Source organism: Hippoglossus stenolepis, chromosome 1 (assembly GCF_022539355.2).
Source record: "Hippoglossus stenolepis isolate QCI-W04-F060 chromosome 1, HSTE1.2, whole genome shotgun sequence".
In the NCBI taxonomy this organism is placed as follows: Eukaryota; Metazoa; Chordata; class Actinopteri; order Pleuronectiformes; family Pleuronectidae; genus Hippoglossus; species Hippoglossus stenolepis.
In genome coordinates this window covers 6,361,694-6,384,441 of record NC_061483.1, presented here as the reverse complement: position 1 = coordinate 6,384,441, position 22,748 = coordinate 6,361,694, and the positions used below count along the sequence as shown (strand labels likewise).

Genomic DNA, 22,748 nt, shown 5'->3' with positions numbered 1-22,748 from the left:
CTACAGAAGATCTGTGACTCCAAATACACAGAATATGTATCATACATTTTATGTTTATACATTGAATGCATGTATATTTCTGAAAAGGGTTTGTGTGTTTTGTTGATGTATCATGCACCAAGGATTTTAGTTAGGCTACTAATTAACTGACTGTCTTGGACCATAAGAGTTAAAAACTCAACCCATATTCAGTTTACTCTCGTAAAGATGAATGAAACAAGAACAAATTCACATTTTAGAAACTGGAACCAGTGAATTTTGGGCTATTAATTGTTGAATCAAATGTCGATTTCTAGCCCTAAATTCGAGTGCGTTGTCTTTTCCAAACTTGCATCTCATGTCCTTTTTCCAGCTCATTGTAGTGGGTGCAGTGGTCAGTCGGATATTTGACCCAACAATCAGGTCTTGTTCCTCTCTGTGTCGGTTGAGTGACTCACAGCTCTGAGTCTGTGGGCTGAGTGGAAGGAATGACAGTGATTCATGACGGTCGGACATCAGCTCCTCTCCCACTGCTTCTGTGAAACTAAACGTCAGGAGACATTTTGTGCAGATGTGTTGAAAACTGAACTCTAATAATCCCAATAAGACTGGACAGGTAGTACAGGAGGGTTAAGTCTCTCACAGGAACTGTTTGTTTAATTCACTGAAATAATTGTATAAACTTCATCTATTTCAGTGTCAGGTGAACATAAACTGACTTTATCTGTCAACAGTCTGTAGATGGGACTTGTTTATTTGTTCTTCCTCCTTTATCACATAAGTTCGACTGGAACTAAGAGCTAAAAAACAAGGGTGTAGTTACCTCAGCAAAGGAGTTTGTTTTCACCCCTGTCCGTTGGTTTGTTTCTTCATTTTTCAATATTCTTTTATAATTCATGGATTTTGATTTTAATCTTGAATATGAGCTCTACTGAATTCTCTATTTGTGATGAAAACACAAGTTAATTTTCCAATATGTACCTGATCTAAGTTTGAGATAGAATGGTGATCTGATGGATGGAAGTTAAACATTTTAAATACACATGTGATCTGTGGCTCAAAAGGCAGAAATATAAGCTTTATGTATTTACATGAAGTTAATATCTACAGAGCTTCAAGGAGTGGCTTCTACTGTTAATCATGTTTCACTTTATTTCCTAAGATAAAAATAAATGCTGGGGATTTCTGACTCTTAAAATTATATGATGTGAACACATTGTAAACATGTCTGACTTCCTCTTTCCATTTTTATATCAGCACATGACATAAATAAACAGTGCCATTTTGCACTCTGAAGCATTTTGAGGCCTCCGTCGCTCGCACCTTATATTTTAGATTCCCTGCAGTGGGAAATAACCTGAAGTGTTGGCACGAGTGAAACGAGACATTCTTGTCATCTACATTTCTCTGGAATTCCTTCACACATCTTTCTCTCTGTCTCCAACTGTTTTTGTCTCCTTGTTTTTTTTTTTAAATCCCTCTCTGTGCTTCTCCTTTACGTCGTCTCGTTACCTCAAGGAAACACTGCACTATTGTTTCCCTCAGGACGTCCCGGTAAAGATGGTGCTGAAACGAAGAAACTCTTTGCTTTGGCGAAATTTAACTTAACTCTGGATCTTGAGTCTTTGAGCCACATTAACCCTGATTTCTCACACGTCAGAAACCGAGCTCCCCTCTTATGTAACGCTGGGTCAAAAGTTCAGATGAGGTGGGGGGGGGACTTTATTTTGTCTTTCTTTGAAATTGTCACATGGCAGAAGGAGCAGGAATAATGAGGTGAATGACTGAAGAACAGAGCAGACACTGTGCACCAATGTGAGTAATGACATTGTGTCAAAGGCATCTTGACAATGTTTGAAATAAATCCTGTAAGGCAGCTGGGCCACACGGAGCAGGACGGGGCCTCGGCTGCAAATAGTCACCTCACGCCACAAAGGTCCGTGCGTTCAGTCATCTCTTTACGCTGAGGAAGAATGAGGTGTGATTTCTCTCATCAACAAGATGGAAGATATTTCCATTAAATAAAGTCCAGTTCTAGCAACTGTCCCCCTCACCTGGACCTAAACTTAGTGTGACTGTGACTGGATTTACTGTACACACCTTCAGCCCAAGGGTTAGGGATGCATGGATACACACCTTAAAAACAGTCAATAAAATATTCAATTAATTGATTGACATTTTATCTAAAATTACCGAAGGAAGATGATGTTTCTACCACGCGACCTCAGGATGAAAAAGAGGTTTCATACACGTAGAGGAGGCAACAGAAGACGAAAACAAGATCCGTCAGCTTCTGGCGATAAGGGCCGAGGTCGGTGTGAATGAGCTACAAACAAAAACGTGATCTTTGCACTGGGATTCGTATCCTGCCTCCTGCATTGACCTACTTCCACCTCCCGCCTAAATGTTCCTGCTGTTGTGAACATGTGTGACTCGAATAATCTCCTGCTGACAAACTTCCTCACATTTTCTGGAGATTATGTCTGAAAATGGCTTCAAAATCACAAATTTTGTTTTGACTGCAGAGCAATGAACAACCTGTACACATTGATATGATGTGAGTAATGACAAAAGAAAAGAACGGCTGATAATTCGACGAGTCTTGTGAATAAACATAGTTATTTAGACACGTTTCCTCTGCAGAGAAACTTTGTGTCTTTATTACCTGACAAACTTACACATAACACGCACACGCCTGGATATGAAAGGGAATGGGAGGCGGTGCGCTGATTAATTTATTGGGAATTTATTGTCACACCTAAAACGCGTTGATGATTAATTAGTTTAGTATGTACAACCCAAACGAACCTGACACAGCAACTGTTTGCTTCCCAGGTTAATCAAACGTATATTTGGAAACGCCCTAAAAAAAAAAGCACTTGCTCCCTGCTCTTTGCACCATGTGCTTAAAATAGAAGCCGTAGACCGGAGGGCAGTTATGACGGAGCTGGATATGTCTCTATTACACTCTCTCGTGTTGACTCTCTGATAAATCTGTTTGCTTTTTGACACAGAAACGTTCTGATAACACTGAGAGACGGAGTCTGCGCAGACTAATCAAATGGAAAATGGAAAGACATGAATCAGTGTGTTCCTGTTTCTGTTGAAAGATCCCAGTGATTCATTTACTCAGCAAAATCTATTGATAAACACAAATATGATATTTCCTGTTTGTGTTCATCAAGTTTTTTATTAACACAAACATGAAATGAGGCTTTTGTGTTTGTTCCTTGTCTTTTAGGACGTGAACAATTTTCTCAAACTCAGTGTTACTGCTGTTAACTTTCATTGTTCCCTCTGCCAGGGAGGTTGTGTTTTTGCCCCTGAGTTGGTTTGTTGGTTGTGTTTGTTTGTTTGTCAGTCAGCAGGGTTACGTAATAACCACAGAACAGATTATCCATGAAACTTTGGGCCAAGAAAGAACCCATTAAATTTGGATCCGGACGAAGGGGCCAGTTTCCCAGGGGAATAATTAATGGCTGCTGATAAAAAAAAGATCAGGCATATTTAGGAGACTGATATCTCTGAGTGTGTCCGATTGGGTGCAGCTTGATTCGGGCGAATCCTATGATCTCCTTTGCGAACAGGATCAGATTCTCTTTTTTATACCTTTCCGAACTTCATTAAATTTGGAAATAGATGCATTCAGACGTGCGTATCTTTCCATTTATGGTTAGTTGTCATTGTTCCATCTCCACAGTTTCCTGGCTCGACTTTAAAACGCAGTGAGATGATGGACGACTACTTACACAGCCCCGGGGGATGAGAAAAACAGTTTTCTCTCAGGATTAATACACAGGTGTACAATTTATGAAACAGCATGAGAAATAAATTAGTTAATTTCATGGTTTTTAAGAGTTTGTGATTTGCTTCTGTCTGAGGGGCCTGTAATTCTGGAATGTGTTTTTTTCCCAGTCGTCTTCTCTAAATCAGGGACTTTCACGTTATATGAGAGATGGGGCTCTGACAGGAATTCCTGAGATCCATGATTATTTTTTTGTTATGCCTGGCTTTCATCTCCGTCCCTGTGACTAATGCCCGCCTCCTTCCCACTGACGCAGGACGACTCTGTGATTGAAACAAATACTTTAATCCACCGTTGCACTGATCAACGGCCGTCGCTTTCTCTAATTGCATTTTTCTTGTTTTGTTTTTTTTCCCGTCTCCTCATCGTTCCCTCCCTCTTTCTCTCCGTGAGCCTCTCAGTCACATGCACACACACATGCTTGTCCGCTGTAGTCCGGTGTTATGAGACGTTAATCACCCACTGTCACTGTAGTGGATCCAGTGAGATTTTATTACCGAACACAGTTGATTAATTGAAATTTGTGCTCACAATCATTTCCTGCTTTACATTTTGCACGTTTCATTTTAGATATGTTAGTGTTTTCCACCTGTTGCTGACTTTTTCTTCAGTTAGTGTAATAAATAAATTCCTTTCCAGCTCAGATTTAAAATCCTGACTGGACGAGCTTGAGCTCACTTCTCCCACTGAACAATGAAAGTGGGGATGTGATATTAGAGGAAAAGGAGGAAAGAGAAAAGTGGGTGTTAAAGCTGTTGAGTTGTTAAGATGTGTCTAAAGGTTTTTTAAAAATTGGATGAGACTGAAAATGACTTTAACAAAAGTAAACTCTTTATACTCTGGAAATGTGTCATACTTTATACTATCACATATTTTTATCTCTGTAAAACAAACGTCTTATCCTATACTGTGTATGGAAATATGAATTAACTGTGAAGTCATCTTCTTACTACAATTATTCATAAAATAATTAGTCTGATAAAACAGGCCACGATATGCCTGTTTTATCCATGAAGGAAGAAAAATAACATCCAGTCTCCTGCAATGCAAACTGTAATTGCCTCTATTCCAGTGGTTCTAACCTGTTTATTTTATTTTCTCCTCTGGGCTGAGAAATCTCAGCCTTGATATAAATAACTTCGAACATTATTATTATGGACACATGTATTATGCTGTTTAAATGGATGTGACAGCAGTTTAAAAAAAAACAAAAAACTCTATAGCTGAAATTGCCTCGGACACGTCAGTTGTCAAAAACCCCAACGAAACAAGCCAAGAAGTTTCTGGCTGCCTGTCCGAGCTCGTCTGCTCCTGCCAGAGCTGCACAACTTGTCAAGTTGATGTGACGTCTGTATTGATAATTTCACTGGACCATCAGATCTGCTCCCAGGGGCCTGAGAGGCAGGGCGATGGTTAACTCACTGAGGAAGATGGAAGGCAGCGTTTCGGACATCTAACCCAAAACTTCTGGCATGCAGTCAAACTTTTGGTTGCTTTTTAAATGGGTGAACCACATTTTCCTACGGTGGCTGACACTGTTTTGCATTGATTTACATTTCAACACTTTTCTAATCCACAGTTTGTTACTCTTGTGGTGATTTGGATGCATTCAAATCCTTATTTATTAGAAGATTGCTTGTTTTGTCCCCTCAACAGTCCAGGAGCTCAGATTATTCACTTTACTCTCAACTTAGTCAAAGACAAGCAATATGAAACCTAGAATAAGTAAATGTTAAGAAGTTTTACGCGAAAATTACTCATCAAAACATATGTTCAGTTTTATATATGTTATGTATGTTTATGATTATTTCCCTGGCGATTCACTCCTTGATTAACCGACTATAAGTTTCAGCTTTATCCAACATTGATCTTTTCCTAAACAAAAGCTGCACTCAATTATTGTGTGAATCCAATATGATTAAACCAAGAATAGCAACAAAAGCTAATGACAGGCAGCAGAAGTTCAGCCAAGCAAAAATCCCATAGTTCACTCCTGAAATCCAAAAAAACCTCAACTGCTCTTATTGCGATTAATCAGGACAAAGATCCTGGACACGATCCAGTCGGAGAAAGAAAATCTCCTGGAACTGAGCAAGTAAACCTCATTATATCAAGTTTAATAATAGCAAGTTAAAAAAATGGTTTGTGTCTGTGGAATGGAAAAATGTAGATCTCGTATTTGATGGATTTCCATTTGCACATTCGCTAACGTCCCCAGACGACAAAACCAACTGACTCTGGTGATTTCTTTCCTCTGGTGGCACCATGAGGTCGACATTTGTGGTTCTGAGTAAAACGCCCTCAAACCATCGGTTGGTTTCCCATGAATTACTGTCCAGACATTCTTGAAGGATTAATTCCAACAAGTTTAGTGATCGACGGACTTTTCCCTCCGGTGCCGTCATCGGGTCCAGAAGTTTTTGGTTCGTCACAAACCGTGAAAAACAAAGCTCAGGTGTTTTCACTGCTTCTCCCTCTTTTATCCCGGTGGTTTAAAACACATTTTAAAGCTCTTGTTTTGACAGAAGCAGCCGCTGGCAGCACCCACATCCCACCGTGCTCTCACTAAGCCGGGACCCCTCTATGATTAAACAGCCGCGCTGACCACAGTCCTCCCTGACCTTAGGTGTGAGATTACAAGGGGCACGGTTTACGAGCTGGCGTCATCTGCCCACACACACTGTGACATAACCGTGATGCATGTCGGGCTCGGGCCGCTCACTTCATTGTTGACATCCTGTGGTGGATGAGCTGGTAAAAGGCTCGGGGAAAAGGATGTGAATCCACGGAGGTTAAATGAACAATGCCTCTTTTGAAGCCGTTGAATCACATGGAACAATTTGTCAGAGTAATTTTCTCCATATAGCGACTGTCGGGAGAAGGAATGCTAAAAATTTGGTTGACACTTTCCTAAATCAATTTCTGGTCAGTGAGTCAGAAGAATGCCGTTTTTTTTATCTCGTGGCCATTTCACTTCGGAAACTTTGAAGTGGACACAAAGCGCCTCTCTGTGCACTTTGGGACCACGCTGTCACATGATCTCTAAACACAACCCGGCATGGAAATTCATTTGTAACCCTAAGCATTTGATGACTTACTAAAAGATTATCCCTTTGTGAGTTAACTCAAGTAGTCTTTTGTCTCCGCTCTCTATCTAAGGGCCTAGTGTGACCCCGCCATTCACTCCTCCTCTTCCTCTCCTCTTCTTCTTCTTCTTCTTCCTCTCCCTTGCCTCTCCTCTCCACCCCCTCCTTCATCTCTTTTCCTTTCCTCCTCTTTCTCTTCTCCTCCCCGCCTTTCCTCTCCTTGCCTGTCCTCTACTCTCCTTCTTCCTCTCCTCTTCCTCTTCCTCTCCTCTACTTCTTCCTCTCCTCTCCTCACCTCCCCTCTCTGTGTCCTTTTCCTCTCCTCTTCCTCTCCTCTGAGCTAATGAAGTCATCCTCACATGATTAAATGTGTGTCCGCTCTGCAACGCATGAGTCAGAGCGTACAGCAGCAAACAGAGGCCTAATCAACTCACTACAGAGAGACGCATTAATAGAATCTGAACTGAGCAATTCTGTGAGGTGTCGCTGGAAGTCTTATTGATTTCCTAGAAGAGAACAAATAAGAACCTATACGTGATAATAGGATTATCTCTAGATGGTTGTGTACATCACATATTGTCCGTAGAAAAAACTTTATGTTTTGCAAAACCTGAAGTACTCCTTTGATTTACTGGATGTGTAAGTTATTGATATGATACAAATGAAAACTGATAACAATTTCTACGTCATGTCCTGCCTTCTGCTGCCCGACCCAAGTGCCACTTCCTGCCTGACTGTTCCCACTTGTTCCTGTTGTTGAGAACGCGTCTGACCCGGACAATCTCCTGCTGCGTTCTTCATATGTGAAAGGCAAACTCTGGAAAATGTCCATACCCACTTTTCCAGACATTTTCTGGAGTCAATGACCCAAAGCATCTCTAACTGATTAGTTACTCAGAGTTCTGCATCTGTTGCCACAGCCCAGTGAATTGCTGTACTCTCAATACTTAGGATCGGATCAGGATACTTTAAAAACAAGCAGCTGTATGTGCACCTGAATCTGTGTCATCACCATAAACTGTGAATCTAGTTGAAGCTTTTTCTTCCCCAAGTGATACAAATACAGATTTAACAAAGACTGCAGTACTGCAAAAAACAGTGTATTTACTTCTCTATAATAATAATAATAAATGATCCACTGGGAGCATGACGGGTGGCAGTGAAGCTTAAATCTGATATCAAACTAAAAGGACCTCTGCCTTGGAGAGTAATTGCTTATTAGAAAGTGCTGAGTCATGATAAGGATCTACCTCTGCCCGAATAGAAGCTATCACTTTCCCTCAATAAGAACGTTGACTGACAAACCCTTGTAACTGGAAAGGTTTTCTCACCGTGACCACAGAACTCAACACATCTGAGCAGTTTCTCCAGATGTGGACGTGAGGAGAGACTGATTAGCTCCCTGATGAAAACCCCCGACCTGAGCGTCGGAGCCTCGGCTCAGTCTTCGCTCCTCAGAATGACTTTGACCGAGCCTGTCGTCAGACACATTACACTCAGAACACGCTGGCACCGTCTCAACTCCATCGCTGCTCCGCCTTTGGCTCAGTCTGCAGTTTGCGGCCAAGAATAACACCGTTGACCTACTAGAGTGACTGAAGTGGTGCGAATCACGTCTGTACAAACAGCTGCGGTGTCTGTTTGAGTCTTTGTGTCCATCCAGAGGGCTCAAAGTCCACCCTCAAGTACTTTTCCACTGATGTGTGTTTGAAATCATACTCTTCATGATATCGTAAAAAAAGAATGACGTGATTTAGTGTTTTAGTTTTCCCCCCTTACCTCGGCCTGCCCTGTCTGCGAGAGCTCGGCTTGCGTTCGATGTTCCAGAATAACTTTTGACAACTCCCACAGGAGAAGAGGCAAGAGCGGATTAGCATTTTTGTGGATGAGTGCAGTAGAATCATTTTTTTGTCCTGTGGCTGATCTGCACTCAGGTCTATTTGTGGTTATTTCGGGTGAAGAAGAATGTCCATCTGTGAATGATCTGTTACTGATGGTTTGATGTTTTTTGTTTGCTGAAAACGTTTCTTTTGTTCTTCAGCTCCACTCACGATGATGTGAGGCCAGCGTGAGTGATGTTTCAGGCAGTTTTTTTTACTTTTGCTCAAAAATGGAAATGCAGCAGTTGGTCCTGACACTCTCTCGTAACTTATTGAAATGTATTTTTAATGCTTTTATAGGTTTTGATAAACCTTTTCTTGCATGTTGGTCTGAAACCTCATCCCCCCTCGAGGTCCGTTTATGACGAAACGGCCCTTCTGTTATGAGATGTGTTTTACTGCCGTTGATATGGAGCTGGCCAAGTTTTCAAAGAATAAAAACTGTCGGCTGTAAAAATGTCTTCTTTAACCATGCATCGTTTTTTTTACACAGACCAGGTGGACAAATACACACTGCCTGAACATAAATCAGCTCTCAGCATTTTTAGTTGTTCCACATCCTGCTTCCTGCTGGCCCATCACATCATGTTGGACGCCAAGCCATTTAACAAAGAAACACAGAGAGCTCTGATCTCTGACTTGTCTGACCTGGGCTCCTCACCCTGTCTGCGAGCAGGTTGTTGTTATTAGTGCTTGAGTGCTTGCTTTTTACTGGCTGTTCCATTTCGGGCAGTTCTTACCACTTAGGGACGCTGAGTGATGTTACTCTGTCCTCGTCTGACCTGTGGTTCCTGAACCAGGAAGGTTCAGTGGCAGACGAAGTGACGAACAGGACACCAGCTCCTCTGGGAATATCAACGGCATCAGGCATCACATTTTCAAAGGACATTTTTCTGGGTTAGGGTTAGATGATACCACTGCCGTTCCTCAGTTTGACCTTGCGTTGTCTTCCTTTGTCCAGACGGTAGAGTTGTACAGGTTTTTCCACTGCGTCTGCCTATTTTAATGATTTGTTCAGCCGAGTGAGTCACAAATGAAGGGTGAGTTCATTGCTGTGATCCAGTTGTTTGAGGCAGCGTCTGCCAGCAGTGCAGAGGCCAAAGTCTAGCAGACTCTCCTGAGTCCTGATTCCCAAAACAATTTTAATGGTGTGATGATCACTGAATCACAGAGTTTAAGTTCACTTAAATTTGGTTTTCTAAACAGTATTTATCTGGATTTCCCCTCAGGGCTACATTATAAACACATTTGTATTTGAAAGGAGACATATGTTGCTTTTCCTAGTTTTTCTTTCCTCTATGGTTTTTGTGTCCGTGGTAAAGGGAGCTCCACTCCCCCTGAAAACACTGAAACTCCGGAATCCCCTGAAATCCTTGTTAGTGGCCCAGCCACTACTTCTGCATCATTGTGATACGTTTGCATAACACATAATAACACCTAGCGGCTCGTCTGGTTTACTCCCTAACAAAGCCAGGAAAAGAGAAGTCAGAGGACAACATTTCCTACATGTGCTGGAGGCGGTTGACAAATCACAGCAGTGGGTCAACTGGCAAGTCAGGGCTTTATTAGGAAGAGGGCCTTGAAGAGACTGTAGCTAAAACCATGTGTTTCAGGCTGCATCCATACCGCCAGGTTTTTGTTTGTAAATGCATTCAATCTGCTGCGGATACGCCTGGTGTCCTCACTACTCCAGAGTGAGGAAACCGTTTTAGTTTGAAAACTGCAGTGCTGCGTTTCTGTCTGGACGAGCAGAAACGGAGATGTTTGGAAAGGATAACGTAGACGCTCACAACCGCTTGTGTTTTGTGTCTTTTCGTACAAGACTACGTCTGTTTCGTCAGGCTCCTAGCACATGACCCCTTTCCAGAAGAAAACAACGGACATTAGCCTCGGCTACCAGGGCAGAAAGCAACATGGATAATCAATGACAGGCGTGGCTGACCCTGTCTTCTTTGCCAACAGCTGTTGTGCAGTTAAATTCACTATTTAACAATGTGCTTAAATGTGTTGGAGATTAGCTATTATTCGTTTCAATACTCATTTCTGTTCGAGCTCTTTTTTGCAAATGAAAAACCAAATGCTTCCACGTGCATCTCCATGTGTCATGTGCATATTTCTGACTGAAATGCATTACAGACCTTGTGTCGCTGATCCATTTGAAAAGAAATGATAACTGGACAAAGCTCACTACTTTGCCTTGTAAAGCTTTGATTTGTGTTGTTCGGGGCTGGAAAATCTTCTCCTAATTTTTTTCTTCTGTGTTGCATTATGCTGCGAGCCAATCACGGCCCACCCTGAACCGAAAGAACATGTTTCGGTTCAGGGTGGAAACATGTGATGTTTGATGAGATTGAGCGATAACTGACCCCCTTGACTCCAGCTCACAGCGTTGCCGTTTAGCTTGATGTTAGCATTGCTTGCATGTTGGTTAGTGGCGTTGGTGAAAGGGTGGGGTCAAAGAGGGGGTGCTTTCCCATTCCACAGACGCAAGGCTCGGGGCGCTCTAAGTGATTCGCTGAGGAATTTGTTTACTTGTGGCGTAGCTACAAATAACTGCAGGGTTTATATAGGCCGAAAAAACGACTTCCCCTCCAGGCAGCCATACAACATAAACAGCTGCCAGGGGAAATACTGGACCGTCTTATTAAAGCACAACCACTACACATGTTCCACAAGGCCACATGGATCCCATTACTCACTGAGGAGCTTTTTTCCATCAGGCCTGCTGGGCCTCGCTCCTTCATCCGCACTCTGGCAATTTGTCTGACTCTGACTTAAATAGATCCTAAAACCATGTTATTAATCTGTCTCGGACTGATGCCGTTTGAAACTATGTGAGAGGAAAAGATTGCTCCGCGCCGACCAGGCTTGACAGCCTTTCAAGTTTGGCACGAGGCCCGAGTCTCTGCGAGCTTGACCCACAAACAAATTATCCACACCCAACGACGACTCTGAACTTGACCCTCTAACATGCGTTACTGATATGTGTGTAAGATGTGTAAAATGTCGCCTCTTCACATTAATTTTCAACTGTGTGTGTTTGTTTCTCACCACGTCTTCCTCTCTCGTCCTTCAGGCATTTGGGAACGCAAAGACAGCCCACAACAACAACTCGAGTCGCTTCGGCAAGTTCATCCAGGTGAACTACCAGGAGAGGGGCACTGTGAGAGGGTAAGGAGACAAAGGCCTTTCAATTTCCATACATATAAATATCATATACATCATTTGACACCTTGTTTGTACTGTTTTCAGAGCGTATGTGGAGAAATACCTCCTGGAGAAGTCGAGGCTGGTCTATCAGGAGCACAATGAGCGGTGAGCAGAAGTTTATCATAATAATATAAAAGTAAAACAGAAGTAGGTGGTTTTATTGAGCAGGAGGTGACACTTCCAGCTTCTACGTCTGAGCAGTGACGGACTGTAACGTGATCTTATGAAGTGCAGCTCAAAACAAAAGTGAAGGAAAATAAATGAGCTGGCCTCCAACTTTACGGCTTTTTCTGTGCATCAATCAAACATGATTCATGTCCTCCTTGCATGAAATGAATTTCATATTGCTTATTTAAACAGATTTGTATAAATTAAACTTGTAATATATTATATCAACAGAGGCTTTAATGATGGATGATGCTTTGAGGTCCCTAATAAGGAAAATATGTCAACAAACCAGGTTCTTGGCTGTTCTAGCACGATGTTGAAACAGTCCTTCATGACATTCAACCTGCACTTAGCTTAAAACTTTATCCTCTCACTTAGAAAAACATGAGCATAAAATAAATCTGTGGTTTGAATTTTGGCAAAACATTTGTGCGTCTGAGTAAATTTAAGCGAGAAAGCCTGTTGTATGTTTGCCAGCGTGTGAGTCATGAAGTGAATTGACCTCTAAGTGGGACTGATGTGTTGGACTGGCTGGATGGAGTGGTGAAGGTTAACCTCACCATGGGGGGCCCACAGAGGGCCCTCTGCGTTCTCGTATTGAGATGAATTGCTGACTCCAAGCTTGTGTGTGTGTGTGTGTGTGTGTGTGTGCTCCAAGAGAACCGTCGGTCGCACAGCTGCTGCACAAGTTGACCTCTAACCTTTACGCTGTCAGAGGAAAAAGGGCGAGCACACATGCACACACACTTGTGCACACACACAAACAAACTGAGCTGCCATTACTCCCTTTTTCAATTTTTCTGTTGCATTGTGGCTCCAGAGAATTCAATACTGGTCCATCTGTCCGACACACTGGTCTCCTCAGTTTTTAAACGAGATAAGATGAGTTCAGCCAACACAAACAATAGATAAATCATTCTTAATGATAATATATAACATACTGTGAATAATAAATTAATGAAGAATGGAAACTATGAGAGTCTTCCAGGTGGATGCTGAGGCATTTCAGGGACAGAAGGGATATGTAGTCCCTCCAGCGAGTTCTGGGTCTCCTCGCGGTTTGGCGTGCCTGGTTAACCTCCAACGGAAGGAACCTCAGCTGCCCCCTTTTCAGTGTGAATGAGCAGCGGTTCTACTCCGAGCTCCCCCGAGAGGCTGAGCCAACAAATCTCTTGCTTTTGGTCACTACCCAGATTGAGGGTTGGAACGTAGATTGACCAGTAAATCGAATCCATCACCATAACGATCTGGTACAACACCATCATTACAGCTGATGCCGCACCGACCTGCCTGAACATTCATCTTCCCCTCACTCGTGAACAAGACCCTGAGATACTTAAAGTCCTTTTCTTGGGGCAGCAACTCACCCCCAACCCTTACCCAACATATACATACATCCAATACCTTTCGCTATTGAACCAAATAAGCAAACGGAAATATGTTTGTCCGACATTCACATTGTGTTCTCTTACAGAAACCCACAAAAAGACAGATATTCATGACCATAATTGCATTTTTTTTCTTTTTCAGGAACTACCATGTGTTTTACTACCTGCTGGCAGGAACGAGTGAAGAAGAGAGGGAAGCCTTTCACCTCAAGAAGCCTGAAGAATATCATTACCTCAGTCAGGTGGGAACTTCAGCTTCAGGCACAATAACGTGTTTTATTAGAAATGATGAGATAACTTAATGTGTCTTACACGTGTGTTTTCCATAAGTCTTCATTTATTTGTAGCGTTGCGAATGTTTGTGTGTCTGCGTTGGTGTCATCTGCTCGTCCTTATACAACGAGGAAGCCCCGGTTCCCTCTGTGTGTCGGTGTCTGCAAACAGGAAAGACAGAAACGATGACACAAAGGAAACACATTCCACTGGTGGTGGTTTTTCAACACAACTGTCCCTCTCACTGTCACTTTCTTTTTATAGTCACGACCAAGATTGTTTTATACTGTGCATCTGTTTGTGTTTTGTGGGTCTAGCTGCATGTGTGTGATCTTCTCATACACTTTGGTTTCATCTTGGTGTCACATGCACATCCTCGGCCCCACGCCACCGCTGACAAACACACCCACACACAGACACACAAACAAGAAGACAGGCGACATGGTGTTTGTCCCTCGTCTCTGTTGTGTTGTGTGGTTTCACTATAAACACACAAACACACACGTATATACTATAAATATTTTGTTGAAAACTTGTTGCACCTCTGCCTCTGAGCTTCGACTCTCCCACCACGACCTGCTCCCTTCCTCCAAAGTCCATACGCCTGCATAAAGGAAGGAATTCCTCCCATTCCTCAAGGCCGCTGACGTGCACGTACAAATACACATGCATCCATAAATACATACTTTCCGCCTGCTCTGTGGAGTTTTCCTGAAAGATGACTCTCTTGCATCATGCACAGCTCTTTGGAATGGATTTCACAACCTCTCCTCTCCCAGACTGGTTTACATGTCGCTGTTATGGATGTTTTTTTCTTCACACCCTTCCTGATTCAATCATTACAGCTCGTTCTGCCTTTTGCTTCGAGAACCACACGTGTGACCTTGACTCTTCTTACTGACCATTTCCTGCTTTTGTGACTGTGAGATCGAATTAATGTAACTACTGGATGAAAATCATTTTGCAGACACACGTTGTTTTTGTACTCACAGAAAAGAGAAAATTGTTGGGACGACTTAAAATAATTACATCTATTGGTAAAACACAAATTAATTAAGTTATTTTTTGTCAAACCAAAGTTAGCAATTGTGTGATTGTAACTTGTTTAACAAACTCAAGTGATTTGTGTGTTAACAATTGAAGTTTTTTTTTTTAAGTTGGTCCAACAATTTTCTTTTTTTCAGTGCAATCCAGGAATTAAATGTCCTTAAATTTAATTTTAGTTTTGTTATAGCTTATTAACAGAAGCCATAAACAAGAAAAAACTTATCTGCAAGTTGATTTTCATACTTTATCTACATGAGCTCAAATGTGTAGTTTCTGGAAGGCTTGAAATGAACCATAACAACTCATGCTTTTGGAAACCAAATCCATAATGTGCATGTGTGTTGCAGTTTATTCAACTTTCTGCTCCTGCTCCAACAGCTTCCTGTGCTCAATAACATGTCTGTGAATTCCTTGCGTGTGCATCATCAGTGTCATACGTGCTCCTAAATGTTTGACACGTGTCTGACTGTACGTGTCTTTGTGTCTTAGCTCCGTCTTAATAACACGTCCTTCCATCATCGCTACTTGCTCATAAATCTCGTGCTACATGTTTAAATGTACAGTATGTGTTGTCGCTGGAATGCTGCTGTCTAACCATTAACCTCGCCTCCCCCCCCCCCTCTCCCTGTAAACTCTGCCTCAGCATTCCCAGATGACAAAGAACAGCCAGCAGCCTCACTGGGACAGTTACTTTGAGAGTGAACCGGTCAGTATCTGTGCTTCTGTGTGTCCGTGTGTCTGTCCGTTGATGGAGAAACAGCAACAAGTAGAGTTTCACTCACCTGAACACCGGCGGCTCGAGCCCCACTCTCCCCTGCACAGCTGCTCCACCCCCTCCCCCGTCCCCGTCCCTCCTTTGCTTATGTTGTCGCTCTTTCAATGTTTCCTGGTTCAGTTTGGGTGTTGTTTATTTTATCTCTGTTTGTTTTTGTTAGTTTTTTGGGGCTTTTCCCTGTTGCGCTGTTTTTTTGTTTTTTTTATGTTTAGTGTTCCTGTAACAACCTGTTTGACTTTTTTCATCATTGACGCAGTGTCTTCTACGACTAAAAGGCCAAATTGGCTGTCCTGCCACAGAAGATGTTCAAAATTCTCACGCAATCTGTTTGGGCATAAGAAATCAAAGTCAGAATTTATTCAGTCACCCGTTAAATTTAGGTGTAACTACATGGAGCATGATGTGAGGTACTTGGGTTCTGTCTGAATAGAAAATATAATTTGTAACAATTCTTTATTAGAAACCACTAGAAATTAAACAAACCCAGAGAAATCCACAATTTTATTCAAGGCAACGTCACATTTTATATTGCATCATTTTTTCTTTACCTGTGACTTTGTCTGTCTCTGCTAAAACTTTTGGGGCAAACAACGTATGTGTTACCGCGTAACGACAATAGAACTTCAATACGTTTCCTCATCCGTGAACAGGATTTGCACCTGAGTCACGTCAGGTAGACAACAACTCCCATGATCCCGCGCTGCTTCACAACAACACTAAACAAGGTTGTATAGTTTCCAAAGTTGCCGTATTCGTACGTATAAGTGCGAAGTCTGACGTTTCCCAGAAGTTGTAACAATCTGAGGGATTTTAAAGTTCATGAACCAGTGATGAACCTTTCACCCACAGAAGTTGGCATGTTTTTGTCACACTCCATTACAACGGACCTTTTAAACATCCGACAGCTTGAATGAGGAAAAGCACTGGTGTGAATAATAAAGTGAATGATGGCTGAATTCCATTAAGCCGCTTTGGTTTCATGGTGCTGCCATCGGAGATGCTGGCTCGCCGTCACGCTTGGACAAGAACAGAGTTATTAATGATATCATCAGAGACACTCAAGATCAAGATACTTGATAACATGATAACATGTCAGAGGGTGACAGCATATTCACATGGAGGTGCCAATGTCCTCATGCACAGGGCGGGAAGTTTAAATCCAGTTTTGATGGTGTTACATGATGGAAGAGGTGTTTTAATTCTCTTGCGTCTCTTGGACACATTTTTTAAAACCTGAAAATCGACCTGTGGAGAGAAGTTGTTCAAGAGTCACAGATGATGAAGATGCTCTAACAGACACTTCATCATCCACAGTGACTGAGCTACAGTAGATGTACTTGATCATATCTCTGGGTTGATGCAAGTTATTTGTCCAATAATTCACCTTTACCCCTTAATCACAATATGTGATTCGAATCAGAGTTGTCGCTCTGTGGTAGAAAAACTGAGATTATAATGTCAATGATCTAAAGACGTTTGGTTTGGTGGCGTTTTTTTGTTTTCTCTACTACATGCATGCAACAGATCACTTTAATTCACAATTTACAGTTAATAATGATTTGTTTTTCACCCTATTTAGTTAACGAAATACTAATAATACAGTGAGATATAATGTATAATGTACATAATGTACTTGGGAATTCATTGGGATTAATCCTGTGGTCGATATTATGAACACATTCAAATCGAAATAATTTAGTCAACTTTCTGAATTTCCTCTTTTTCAACACAAGGAAAACCACTAAATCTTTTCATGTCAGCACAGGAAATCTTCCAAATGAAGCATATTAAGGCCTGTAATGATTTTTTAATGTTCCTAAAACAAACGTGTGACATCTGGAATCATCAACCGACATTTTCTACGACAGTAAAATATTGTTTTCGTTCAGACCGAGCAACGTGAATATTTTCCCCTTCTATAGAAATGTGACACCAGAGCCACTAATAGTTCACAGTGAGTTCCTGTCGGGAGGGAGGGAGGCAGGAGGCACGTTGGTGTGAGTGTGCGTCTCGTGTTTGTCTTCCTGAGGAGTCGGTATGTGATAATTATGGCAGCCATAGTGGAATGAGCCCATAAGCAAACAGACGAGCTCACATTACGCTGGCTGGACGTAGTTTATGTAGTTACATCAACGCACGTGTTCCAAAGCTCCTCCTGTCGTCATTAACAACTGATACAGATCCACGCATTTCGTCCTCATGTGCATTTGGTTGCTAAATGTTATACAAGATAGTATAACACTATAGTATATATAGTAACACTACTGTAAGCTTTAATGACTCCAGAGGTAAATATTTTATTTTTTACTCTGCTACATATATCATAACAGCTTTAGTTGTTATCGTCTTGGCAGTTTAATGTATGAATACCTTACATATGATATATTATCATTATAGTTATATATAAATGAAACAACAGTAGATAAAGTTGTTAAAGTTACTTCCACATCATCCAGTTACAACATTACTGTTGTTTATAAGTCAATATGCAAAATACATAGTTTTAAGTCCATATTTTTACCTAGGAAGATGTCTAAATAGGACAGATATTTAGAAAGTTTTTCTTTAGGCTCTACAGCAGCTTTTAAACTAGATTTAGGGACGAACAGTCGACAGGATATTGAGTGTGTGTGTGATTATTTGTGAGGCTGAATGTCTGCACAAGTAAAACTGAGTAAAGTTTAGCTCCTGTCCGCAGACTTCACTGTTGTTGTGTCTCTGCGTCCACCTCATAAACACACACAAACCCCTGAATCGCTTCTCAGCTCTTTCTCCGGCTCGCCAGATTTCTGTGGATCGCTTTAACAGGCTAGATTTTCCCCTACACGAGCACGAGCTGCTGTTCTCTAGACTAGATCCTCATCAGACCGCAGTGTTGTTGTTTTGTTTCCCCCCCGTGCCTCTGTTTCTCACTGTGAGTCATTCAATTCCTCTGCTTCAGGCCGTTCCGCTGTTTTTTGTTTCTGCAGAATAAACTGAGGAACTATTTTAAGTATCTTTGCTAGACACTCTGTAAACATCTGGGCACCGTGCATGTCAACAACACTCACTGAATCCTTCTAAACTTCAGAGCGGCTTGTCATTGGCTCTTCTGGCTTCACGGCCGCCGTGTAATAATGGCGACTGTGAGCCTGACGCCCGGTTTCTGCTTTTTTTTCTTTCCAGGACTGCTTCACTGTTGAAGGCGAGGACCTGAAGCATGACTTTGAGAGGCTTCAGCTGGCCATGGAGATGGTGGGCTTCCTTCCTGCCACGCGTAAACAGTGAGTGACGCAACCTGCGATGAGTGTGTCGTAAGATAGGGTTAAACATTAACAGACTACATCACACACTAGAGGAAAGAAAAACCAACATGTCTCCTTTAAATCTCTTTTTAAAACATTCTATTAAATAACAAATAAAACACTATTAGTTGTTTCCTTGTTTTAAATCCTTTTGTGAAGCACTTTGTGACTTTGCTACACAAATTAATATCCTAAGATTATTATTATTATCATCATTATTTCGATCAAACCTGTGCTAATAACATTAGAGTAGCTGGTAGTTACAGATAGTTCCACAGTCTCTCAATCTTTTTCTCGTGTGCTGTGCAGGATCTTCTCTCTGCTGTCGGCCATCCTCCACCTGGGCAACATCTGCTACAAGAGGAAAACCTACAGGGACGACTCCATCGACATCTGTAACCCAGAGGTGCTGCCTGTCGTCTCAGAGCTGCTGGAGGTATAACAAGTCAAAGCTGCTCTGACTGTATTCCTTGTGTTTCTTTATTGACAAAAAAAACTGATTTTTTTTCCCAGTATCATGCTCCAACAAGACTTTTCTTGCCAGCACTGATTTGTACAAGAGGAATCTTAAGCTGCTTTCAGATGTACTGAGCTCTGGAGATTATCAGGAGTTTCTCTGCAGGAGCTGTATGTGTGAACTCCGGACTTTCTGCAGACTTTCTCCCCTTGGCCCCGTCGTATGAAATCCGCAGAAAGTCCGAACACAGCAGGACGCGTCATGAGTGGAGAATCTCCTGCTGCACTGTTCATGTGTGAAAGGCAAACTCCACAGAAAGTCCAGACCCCGATTCTCAGGACAAACGACTTTAGTCACCACCAGTCATTTGAATGGGTTCTTCACCGGACCACTTTTGTATCAATCACACTCGGAACGCTGTCATTTCAAAGTGACTTAGGAAAGTTTGGTCAACAGTAAATTGCCGTTGGAGCCGGTCGGAGTTAATAAATACACTCGGGGCCCCAATGTTTACATTACATTACTGCAGAGATTCCACTGGAGTCACAGTCGGGTATTATCCTTGTGATGTTGTTTAAGTATTAGATAATCATCGTTTGTCAATCATTAGCTCATTGTAGTGAACATATAATAACATATTATAAGATGAATAGATGTGGGTTTGTGCTGAATCTACATTCTGACTTAACTTCTGAACTGAAAGGATCAGAAAGTACAGACTGATGAGCTGAGGATGTTTCTCTTCAGAATAAAACATATCGAATGTTTAAATCCTTCCTTCAACCCTTTACGCAGATCCCAGTTACTCAGACGTCATCAGAATAGATATGTTTCTTTGAAGCTATTCACCGTCGGTCCCGCTGTCATCAACAGGTCAAAGAAGAGATGCTGTTTGAGGCCCTGACGACACGGAAGACGGTCACGGTGGGAGAGAAGCTGATTGTTCCCTACAAACTGTCTGAGGTGAGACTGCAGTTCAAACCTCACCAACAGCAAACAGACACAGCTGTAAAGACACAGAAAACGCACACAATACAAATACAGCCTGTGGTTAGACTCCTGAGAGACGAGGTGCTCAAACAGTTTCTGCCAAATCTGAAGACAAAGTTTCTGTCTATTTTAAATGGTTGGACGTCACTTCTCTTTGTTGATGCTACACAAACTCAGGATAGGGACAATGGCATCTCTGTCGTTGCCACAGCGTTTCCCTGAACGTCTGGTGTGTCATGCAGGACTCACTTGTACATGTTTTACCGTCTATGACTTCACACACACCAGTAACAGAGGTAGCAGCGAGCTATGAGAAAAAAACTAGGTCTCTATCCTCAGTATGGACATCATGGCTGCAGAGAAACCACACACACACACACACTCACACACACACAGACACAATATCCTCCACTTACAAACACACAAAGTCCTTCAGGGGGTTTAGAGAGAGAGCGAAGGCATTTCCAGCCCCTCTTCAGTTTTCCCCGGGAGCCCTGCTCTGAAAACAAACACACGTCATGGTCTGGAGATGAGAGTCGTCTCAAAGAGAAGAGGGAACAACACGGATACACGGTGTAACAGGGTTAGCCTAACCCCATATTTAAATTATATTTATGTCTTACACACGTACACTGAAGTTGTGGTTTCATCTGCATTTATTTGTTTGTCTGTTTGTTTGATAGTTGGCAGGACTACGTAAAATACTACTGGACGGATTCCCACGAATATGTGATTGAGGGATATATGGGTCAGGAAAGAACTAATTAAGTGTTGGTGTGGATCCAGACCACTTTCTTTAGTGTTGTGAGGTGTTTCACAACATTTCTGTTGATTTTTTTCAGACAATAATTCATTGATCTTGATGAAAAATAAAATCAGGAATCATTACCAGGGTCTTAGAAAATGATTTAAAAGTATAAAATGTATTAATCTGAATTTTAGTCCTTAAAAAGTCTTAAATGTGTTAAAATACTACATACTAGTTTTTAAATGTGTGTTTTTAACATCTCCTTATTGTACTGATAACTGATATTCTGCAAACACCCTGGTCAGAATTTATGGAAAAGCTATCGATACCTGTCTGCTGGATTTGTAATAATTCATGGACTCTGATATTCCCTCATATCTGTCGTACTTGAAATAGATCTTAAAAAATCTTAAATTTAACTTGAGAGACCCGGTTTCTGGGACTGATATTTATGAGTGTGTGTAATTTGGTGCAGATCCAAATAAAAATCTGTATCTAGTGAATTTAAATGTGGTTTCACGAGGGGAATGTGTTTATTCTAGTTTCCCCAGTATGAATTCCTTACAACGTTCCCGCAGCAGAACTCTCCCAGTAGACGGTGGCTCGTTACACGTTCCCATAAAAAACGACAACAACCTCATAATGGCCTTTTAGATACTTTGGAGTTATTTCATATGAACAAACAGTGATTGCTTCGGTAGCTCCCTGGGTGGTCTCTGTGTAAATATCACTGTCACAGTCTCACTAACTGAAATCATACACTCGAGAAACCTCACGGAAAAAAAAGGTTTCTGTAATGAGTCTGCTCCGTTCGCTCAGAGTTATGAGGCTGTTTCCCTCTCCACGTTTCAAGTCCGACTTCCTCTGAATAATGAAAAGCTTATGAGTCATTATACCGCAGAATGTTCACAATAAAAAAAATCTGTCCGGACTCATTGGAGACATATTTGGTCTGAGGCGGCTGAAAATAACCTTGTTAATTGTTTTGGGGGGAAAAAAGAGGAATTTTAACTTGACTCTGTGGTTTGTTTTGTTTCTGAAGACCGAGGCTCAACTTTGCCGCTGAGAGGTCAAATCTTTCCAGCGGATACAGGAATTAAAAACGTTTTTTAATCAATAATTTATCAAAGGAAGCTGTTGCCTAATAATCTGTGTTTATTGAAGAAACCGCATCACTGATTAAACAAATCAGTAGATTTTAAACACTGGGCAACGTAAGGTTTACGATAATATGAGACTTATAAAGACAACGTCTACTGTTTGTCTTCACTTACACTCGAGAACACGCACTATACGTTTTAAAAGCCAATTAAAGTTATATTATCTATCAGGCCGGGAATGAAAGGCAAACTTTCAGCAGCCTCACCAGTCAGAACTTGGCAGCTCCGACCGTCTGTGCGACACTAGATTGGATTGGCTGATCTCATGAGTCAACCTGACGAGTGTTGGTCTGGATAATGACATTAATAATGACCCAGGGACGTCACGCTCTGACGCTGCCAGCGTGTCAGTCTGTGATGTGACCGTCTGTGCCAGGGTTCCAGTGGAGAACGTCAGTGATGTGTTTGGGTGGGAGGGATGTCTGCTTTTGTCATTTTTATACTTTCCATCAATAATTCTAAGTGCAGTGGCCGATGACAGGATGGGGATTTATACTC

At 41.8% G+C, this 22,748-nt stretch overlaps 1 protein-coding gene across 8 annotated transcripts in view; it reads left to right on the top strand.

Moving 5' to 3' along the window:
- The window catches only part of myo9aa (myosin IXAa), a 99,995-nt gene that overhangs the window by 42,257 nt on the left and 34,990 nt on the right, over nt 1–22,748 (top strand). For 7 of the 8 annotated variants that reach the window (XM_047340420.1, XM_047340422.1, XM_047340415.1 and 4 more), the window contains exons 3-9: nt 11,827–11,921; nt 12,003–12,065; nt 13,659–13,758; nt 15,480–15,542; nt 18,777–18,874; nt 19,205–19,331; nt 20,226–20,315. In XM_047340420.1, coding sequence (XP_047196376.1) covers nt 11,827–11,921; nt 12,003–12,065; nt 13,659–13,758; nt 15,480–15,542; nt 18,777–18,874; nt 19,205–19,331; nt 20,226–20,315 — 636 coding nt within the window. The remainder of the gene's footprint in view (nt 1–11,826; nt 11,922–12,002; nt 12,066–13,658; nt 13,759–15,479; nt 15,543–18,776; nt 18,875–19,204; nt 19,332–20,225; nt 20,316–22,748) is intronic. The other variant, XM_047340419.1, reaches the window with a different exon arrangement.